The sequence below is a fragment of the Leptonotus elevatus genome, chromosome 3, assembly GCF_054856555.1.
Source record: "Leptonotus elevatus isolate MCC_2025b chromosome 3, RoL_Lele_1.0, whole genome shotgun sequence".
Lineage (NCBI taxonomy): Eukaryota > Metazoa > Chordata > Actinopteri > Syngnathiformes > Syngnathidae > Leptonotus > Leptonotus elevatus.
In genome coordinates this window covers 22745904-22754731 of record NC_141241.1, presented here as the reverse complement: position 1 = coordinate 22754731, position 8828 = coordinate 22745904, and the positions used below count along the sequence as shown (strand labels likewise).

Sequence of the window (8828 nt, the reverse complement as noted above, 5' to 3'; positions counted from 1 at the left end):
TTTCTTAGTAAATTACTACTCAAAATTAATTACTATTAGTTGCTAACTTGCTCATTCAGCAAAGGTTATAGCGATCCAAAAATTCACTTTTACACAAGAGCAATTCAATGTTTTTTAATCTAACTTCTTTTCCTTTGGGGCTTTTCCCCAAGCGAATCAGTTGCCTCCATCTAACCCTGTCCTGTGCATCCTTTGCTCTCACACCAACTACCTTCGTGTCCTCTTTAACTACATCCATAAACCTCCTGGTCTTCCTTTAGTCCTTCTACCTGGCATTTGGAAACTCAGCAACCTTTTGCCAATATAATGACTCTCTCTCCTCTGGACATGTCCAAACCATCTCAGTCTGGCCTCTCTGACTTTATCTCCAAAGCCTCTAACATGTGCTGTCCTTCTGTTGTACTCATTCCTGATTCTATCCATCCTGGTCACTCCCAAAGAGAACTTCAGCATCTTCATCTCTGCCACTTCCTGTCTTTTCCTCAGTGGCACGGTCTCCAGACCAAACAGCATCGCTGCTCTCACCACAGTTTTATAAACCTTTGCTTTCATTTTAGCCGAAACCCTTCTATCACACATCACACCTGACACTTGTAGCGATAACTGATGTTGTCTTTTTGGACGAACTAGTAATTTGATCGGCGCTTGAGGAAGTCGTAATTCCCTCACTCGCCTATAGGGGGGTACTACGTTCTGTTTACTTTCAGTTTTGAGAAACACAACGAATACAATCTAAATCCTCATTTATGTATTCATAATCTGAAGTCACCACATTCAATGTTCGTGTTTTTTTTTTATATCAATAAAATAATTACTAATCCACTTGGACACAAGCACGATTGAGACTAAACTAAATTTAGAAAAACGTGCTATTATTCACTACGGTTACACATACCGAATCAAAACACCGCCTACCTAACTATCAGACGGTGAAAAGAAAAGGGATAAAAAATTAAGCTAAGAAAGGAACAATTTAACGAGGTAGCAAGGAAATGTTTGACTTGCCAAATCTGTAAGATATTTGAAATGGAAGTTGCACCAGCGATATGTCAAATTGGCTATGAGACGTGTAATTTACTATAGTGAGTTGAATCGAGCTAGCGGAGGGAAGGTCGATTATAGAAAAAATTGCTCCCAAAAAGGCAAGGCAATTTTTTTATTTTTTTATTAGACAGTTAGATGAGGTGAGACGCAGCTTGGGGCTCCTGGCAGATGAAGGGCGGTGCAGCTCGGCTCAAGGTGGATGGCGCTTTCAGGCGAGGTCGGGGGCTTCAGCCGGAGTTGTACTCTTGGCGCGCGAGGAGGTCGCGCTGCTGAGGCTGAGATCCGCTGCGTGCCTGCGTCCCGAGCCAGCTCTCGCCGCGACGGGACGCTCGGAGGATGGAGCAGGCACGGGTTGACGCATGGGGATTGCGCGCTGCCAGAGTCTAAACTGTGGTCGCTGGGTGACACACGGGGTCACGGAAAAATTCGTCTGCGACTTTGTGCCACCGAGGTGTGACGAAACACACAAAAAAAGAAAAAAAGAGAAAGGAAGAGCAAAAAGTCCGTCTGGCAGTTGGGGCGTGCGCTGGGGTTTGGAGCACGGCGGCGGTTCGGTGCGATCGCCAAGTCCGAGACACTTGGTCGTCAAGGGAACAGAGATGCCACGTGGTCGAAAAACGTGGCACAGCAGGTGAAAAAACAAAGCGAACGAGAGCTGGAAACAAGAGCTCTGAACGAAGTTCGCACCGGCTGTTTTAAAGTTGCGTGTCCGTCACAAGGGCGCCGTCCCTATTTTGGCTCAACCCAAGTCTGAGACTTTTTAAACTTAAACTTAAATTATAATTAAATTTGGTCAGGCTGGCAAGTCAAGTTCTTCCAATCAAAACATGTTATTGTTACACATATATAAACTAATAACGCATCATGAGATAATTTCGTTCTTTCCACAGTAACTAAATAATTTCTGGGTTTACAATCATCATTCTTGTTGAAATACATATGACATTCCTTTTTCATCAACATACATGATGTGAAGCATTCAGTTGTGCGTAAGTTCACTTGTATGTGATGATTTTGTATGTGAAATGTGTATGATTGGTACAGGTGTTTCATGTGAGGGCAGTTCCGATCGTAACCACTTGGAGGCACTCTGGTCACGTTGTAACCTCCAAGAAGACTGGAATGTACTGACCAGGATTCCAACAGACCTTTTGGCCCCTGTTGTTTTATGACTTTGATAAGAGTTTGCAGACTGCCAGTCTACGATGTCAGCAGGGGTGAAGATGATGGGTTCCGATAAAATACTTTGATGCCATAAACTCGTGGTTCTGGCTGGTGACAAAGAAAACATCACATCCTGGTGAGATGGCCTGTGGTTGACTTCAAAAGAGTGTAACCTCTTTTGGACTGTCTCTGGTTTAGGCAAAAGGGGGAGAACGGAGGCATCTCACCCCACCCTAGGTTGACTAAACGCATATTTCCAAGAGTGAAATGTTAAGGAAAGGAAGAGAAAAAAAAGTTGAGGGTCTATAATTGTTACACACTTTTCTCCACCTGTTCCAGCTTGCCTGCACACGCTTCTTCACTTCTTTTCCACACTCTCCATTGCTCTGGACTGTAGACCCTAAATACTTAAACTCCTCCACCTTCTTGGTTTCTCTGTAACCTCACTCTTCCACTTGGGTCCCTCCCATTCACACACAGATACTCCGTCTTGCTATGGCTAACCTTCATCCCCCCCCCCCCCTCTTTCCAGGGCAAACCTCCACGCCTCTAGCGTCTCCTCCATCTGTTCCCTGCTCTCACAGATCACAATGTCATCAGCAAACATCGTAGTCCATGGAGATTCCTGTCTAACCTCATCTGTCATTCTGTCAATTACCATAGCAAACAAGAAGGGGCTCAGAGCTGATCCCTGATGTAGTCCCACCTCCACTTTGAACTCCCCCGTCACACCTACAGCACACCTCACCACTGTCGTACAGTCCTCATACATGTCCTGCACTTGAACATACTTCTCTGCCACTCCAGACTTCCTCATACAAAACCACAGTTCCTCTCTGGGTACCCTGTCATAAGCTTTCTCCAGATCTACAAAGACACAATGCAGCTCCTTCTGACCTTCTCTGTACTTCTCTATCAACATCCTCAGAGCAAATACTGCATCTGTGGTGCTCTTTTTGGCATGAAACCATACTGCTTCTCACAAATGTTCCCCTCTGCCCTCAGTCTAGCTTCAACTCCTCTTTCCCCTAGCTTCATTGTGTGGCTCATTAGCTTTATTTCTCTGTAGTTGCCACAACTCTGCACGTCTCCCTTCTTAAAAATGGGCACCAGCACACTTCTTTAGGGTGTCCTTTCAATTTGAATAAATGCAATTAAAATAATTTCTTTAAAATTAAACAAAATAGTTGGCTATTGAATTTATTGTGAAAAATACACACACACACCTATACGCACGCTTGATAAATTGTTTCACTCTAAAAAGAAAATAGTTGACCAACTAAAAATGGAATTGCTTCAAGGGGTAACACACAATTGCATTAAGTTAATCAAACTTAATATATTGACTTTAATTAATTAGGATGTCGTAAGGGCACACTCACGCTAGGGCCATTTCTTCCGTACCGTACTGAAAGCCTGATTTGTTTTTTCCCCTTCAGAGTCACCAGGATTATAATGGAGAGCCTCTCTTTTGCCCTTGCCATCTTAAACATATTGAATTTCAGATGGCAGAATTTGTGCCAAGATGCAAAATGCAATGCAAAATCGTTTGCTGTCTGATCATCCTCAAAATAAAGTTTGTTTGGAAGAGCATCAATGGCGTGAAATTGCTCTATATTAGATAGAAATTAACAAAAGGCGTCTGTTTTATCACCATCACTTGTCCCAGGGTCTCTCAGGGGACATCTCAAGGGTTCAGCAGTGTCTTTCTGGCAAATGATGCCGCAATCCCATTTTAGTTCTATGTTGATGTGTCACAAACTGTCACACTGAGTATAATGAAACAAAATTAATATAATGCCACAAATTTAGCGTGCACTCTATTTAGCAATATACCGCTCATTGTTCTTGATTCACTATATTCTTACTAATTGAATTAGTAGCAACACACATGTCACTGGTAATTATTATTGTATGTTACTTACCTAAATTGCGTAATCTTGTCCTCCTGGATGCAGCACTGTGTGAGGATCATCTGCATTCAGATTATGATCATGCTGCTTGCTGGCATCAAGGAAATCTCTCATTTTTAGAGTTAGTCTTATTCTATGTGAACAGTTTAATGCTTGAATCTTAAACAATAATGGAGAGAGACCCCCCCCCCCCCCCCAAAAAAAATATAGTTGGATATGGTTCCACCTAGATCTAGATTGTACAGTAACTAATGAAGGGTGTACAGCTACCAAATGGCTAAAGGCTAAAATCCTTTATTTCCCAAGGAAGCATCATAGAAAAATTTTGCGCTTTTATCCGCAAGTGAACAATTTCCTGGAAAATTCGGCGGTTTGTGACCTGCTCTGGCATTTTTTCCCCTCCTTCTTCTTTCTTCTCTCATCTTCCTTCTCCTCCCGTCTTCCTCGACAATTTATTGCGCCAAGGAGCCATTTTGTTTCAAATGTTTATTGAAAAATGCATAGCTTGCGTTGCTTGGCATTTAGAGGAGTTTTCAAACGCAGAGCACCAACAGGAGACTGCAGTAGAGCCAGCTCGCCGGGGGCGCGGCAAGCACACGGGGAGAGGCGGGGTTTTACTCAACTGGGTGTATTACTTCCGCATTAGAAAACTAACCAGCAAAACACCTAATATTTCATTAAAAATTACGTTGTCGGTTTAGGTGAACGGTCTGGGATTTGTAATAGGTTTTAGGTGAATTAATGAGCACACACTCACACACACGCTTTGGTTTGCTCATTATATGCCTATAGTTAACTGTAGAAGGTCTTCAAATACCGTGGTGTAATCCCTTAAATATCTGATTTTGGATTACCGGTAATTTAATTTGATCGTGTGTTACCGCTTCAAGCAATTCAATTAAGTCAGACAACAATTCTTTTTTTGGAGTGTTGTTTCCAGTTTTCTTTTGTTGTGTCTTGTTTTTTGACTTATATCAACTTAATATTTTGGTTCCAAATGTCTTATTTTCCCTTTGTTTTATTTTTGGAAAATAAATATGTTTTGAAGAACTTCGACAAGAATTCTAAATAAATAAACGATACGCTTTGTGAAGAAAATTCACATTTTCATGTGCATCAAACCAATCTTCACGGAGAGGATGTGTCACATATTATTTGGTACACTGTAACAAATTGACTGTAGAATTTATAAAACATTACTGGCAAAAAAGTTTCCATCTAATTCTTGTCAAATCTCAGTACATTATTGTGTTTTTTACAAGTATTCACTGTAGATAAATTACAGTTACTTACTGTATTTACTTTGACAGCAAATCACTTTAATCTAGTTTACAACCATTTCTTGTATTCTATGTAATTTACATGAATTTTTCCTGTAAATACACAAATACGGTGTGTCGTTGTAAAATACATACATCCATTTTCTTTACCACTTACTCCTCAAAAGGGTCGCTGGAGCCTATCCCAGCTGGCTTTGGGCAATAGGCAAGGTACACCCTGAACTGGTTGCCAGCCAATCGCAGGGCACACAGAGATGAACAACCATCCACACTCACAATCACACCTTGGGACAATTTATAGTGCTCAATTAACCGGCCATGCATGTCTTTGGAATGTGGGAGGAGACTAGTGCACAGGAGAAAACCCACACAGGCACAGGGAGAACATGCAAACTTAACCCAGGAAGGCCAAAGCCCGGACTTGATCTCTCACCCTCAGAACTGGGAGGCAGACATGTTACCCAGTCACCCACTATGCCGCCCCTTTTGTTAAATCAATCCTCGTTCTGCAGCCGAGTGCATAAATGAATGTTAGCTCGAATGTAATGTTGCCTGTTTATCGGAGAAATGCGATGTGAACACGAATGCCCTCGCGCTAAAATATTACTCTTGTCCTTACTCCGGTGACAATACAGGGGCCGCTATTTGCTTCTTCTCCTATAGAGATACCTTCCGAAATCCAACAATCTTTACAGTATTTACCTGTAATCCACATATATACTATACATGCCGAAACATAGTTGTTGTACCGCTAATTATATGGCAAATTACTGTACTTTGTTTTTACCCACAATGCACTGCTTTATACAGTTAAATACTGTAAAATAAAAAAAAGAGAAAATGCTGTATTTTTTTACTGTAGCTTTTACAGAAATTTGTTACAGTGTAAAGAAAAAAATCCACCACAAATTTCCAGTTAAAATTACATTTATTTTTTCATATTGTATTTATGATGTGTACACAAATAGAAAAAAATACCTGCTTATTTATTTCACATTCCGTCACGTCACTATGATCGAACATCCAACCCACCCACCCCTTGGAGGCAATTGACACATTCCAGATCGGAGCTACAGTGCCACTCACTGTACGTCCTCTGAGCGAATCTATCAAAAAAATTATGCACATCTGTACACGGTTTGACATGACATGGAAATATCATAAATAAGGTGTGCACCACTGTCGACAAATAAACTTGCAAAAGCATTACACATGATGATCACATTCACAGTGTGCAAAGGAGGCTATAAAATAAACTTTAAGATCGTGAACCAAGGGATCCATTAATTCTGGAGCTTGTAAATCCTCTGTGATCGACGACAGACAAGGTGAACTCGACATTGTCAGGAGTCCGGACCGCTTGGATGTGGCCGTGCGTATGAGAGGGCGCCCTGCAGCCCTTGCTGGCGCACGGACTGGGGGCCCTCCAGAATAAAGCACTAAGCATTTTTCTAATCTCTGGCCTCATGAGACAGTATAGTATCGGGTTCAGGCAGCTATTGGCGTGCGCCAAGCACACAGTGACTGGGAACACGTACGCGTGCACCATGTAGTAGGACCGATCCCAGTTGGCTGCGTTAAATTTCACCAAAACGCCCCAGAAGGTGATGGCGTGGTTTGGCATCCAGCAGCAGAAAAAGGATAAAACAACAATAGCAACAGATTTGGTGACTTTCGACCTCCTATTTCGGTTACTGGTACACATGCTCTTGCGTTTAATGAAGCGCAGAAGCAGCAGGTAGTTGACGGAGACGATAAACAGAGGGATAATGAAAGCTATGAGTATTTTTTGGATGTGATAAAGGGCTAGCCAGTCGTGTCCTTCCGGGAACTTGAGGAGACACAGTTTTTCTCCGGCGACCACGGTCACCGTGGAGTAAACCGCCGTGGGAGCCGTGACCACCGTGGCCGCGACCCACAACACTGCGCACACCCACTTGACACACCTCGACCATCTGTGCGTGGATCTCTTGAGCGCAGAAGTGACGGACAAGTATCTGGTGACGCTCATGGCCGTGAGGAAAAAGACACTTGCGTACATGTTCATCACCGTGACGGAGAGCACCACTTTGCACATGGCGTCCCCAAAGGGCCAGCTGAAGTCCAGAGCCGTGTCCACGGCCCAGAACGGCAGCGTCAGCACGAACTGGAAGTCCGTCACCGCCAGATTGATGATGAAAAAGTTGATAGCCGACTTCTTCCGACCTTGTCGTAGCCTCATGAGGTAGAAGACGAGCAGGTTCCCCACCAAGCCCACGGCGCAGACCACCGAGTAGACCACGGAGATGAGGATCCTCAGGAAGGGACTCCCGTCCGCGCCCACTTCGATGTCATCGAAACGGAACGTCTCCTCGCCAGGCGCGCTTTGGTTCAGTGCGTCACTCTGATTTAATATCACATCCATCCTTAACTCGAACAAAAACACAACACGGGACAGAGCATGCCACTGATCAGGACGTGTCAGAATTGTTATCCATCGTTACTCCTCTTTAAGCTTCAGCTGATGGCAGCGTCGCTTTTATAGGGTCATATACGCGCGTCTCTGCCGGGCCACGATTGGCTGGTGAGGAAATTGTTGTGGGTTTCATAAACACACGAGCAACATCACTACCTTACTTCATGATGGATTATATAGGAAAGATCGTTACCAAGGGGACAAACAACACCGGAAGAGTGTGCGTAAAAGGCGCACGGCTGGAAAATAAAACAAAACAGAGTTCAATTAAATAAATACATCAATACTACTACTACTACTACTACTAATAATAATAATAATAATAATAATAATAATAATAATAATAATATTTACATTTTATGAAATAACATTTGTTGGATTTTTTGTAGCTATACATAACTTGCAGCTTCCTAAAAAGTGAGTCAACAGGACCCCCCACCCCACCGTAAAACAAAACTGCACCTTCACAGTGGCCTTTAATTGTGGGTGGTTTAAGGCACACCTGTGCACTAATCATGGTGTCTAATCAGCATCTTGATATGCACACCTGTGTGGTGGGCTGGAAAATCTCAGCAAAGGAGAAGTGCTCACTATCACATTGTTACATACTTGAGCAAAAATGGTGATATAGGCTATATAACATTATGTATTTGGAAAAAGTCTTAGATCTTTGAGGTCATCACGTAAAAAAACAAAAGATGGACAGATAGATAGATAGATAGATAGATAGATAGATAGATAGATAGATAGATAGATAGATAGATAGATAGATAGATAGATAGATAGATAGATAGATAGATAGATAGATAGATAGATAGATAGATAGATAGATAGATAGATAGAACGGACGGATGGATAGTAGCTACATCATTTGTTCCACTAGATGGCAGACGAATACAGTTGGGGGTCTATCTTTGAATTCGTTTTTTCTTCTTTTTCTTTATAATGTCGTTTTGAGAGCAGGTCATACAC

The 8828-nt window shown here is 42.5% G+C and overlaps 1 protein-coding gene across 1 annotated transcript; it reads right to left on the bottom strand.

Annotated features, from left to right (window-relative positions):
* Positions 1 to 6388: 6388 nt before the first annotated feature.
* Positions 6389 to 7870, bottom strand: rxfp3.3a2 (relaxin family peptide receptor 3.3a2). The gene has a single exon (XM_086071644.1). The coding sequence runs from the start codon at positions 7803 to 7805 to the stop codon at positions 6660 to 6662; it is 1146 nt and encodes a 381-aa protein (XP_085927770.1). The 5' UTR covers positions 7806 to 7870; the 3' UTR covers positions 6389 to 6659.
* Between the last annotated feature and the right edge of the window lie 958 nt (positions 7871 to 8828).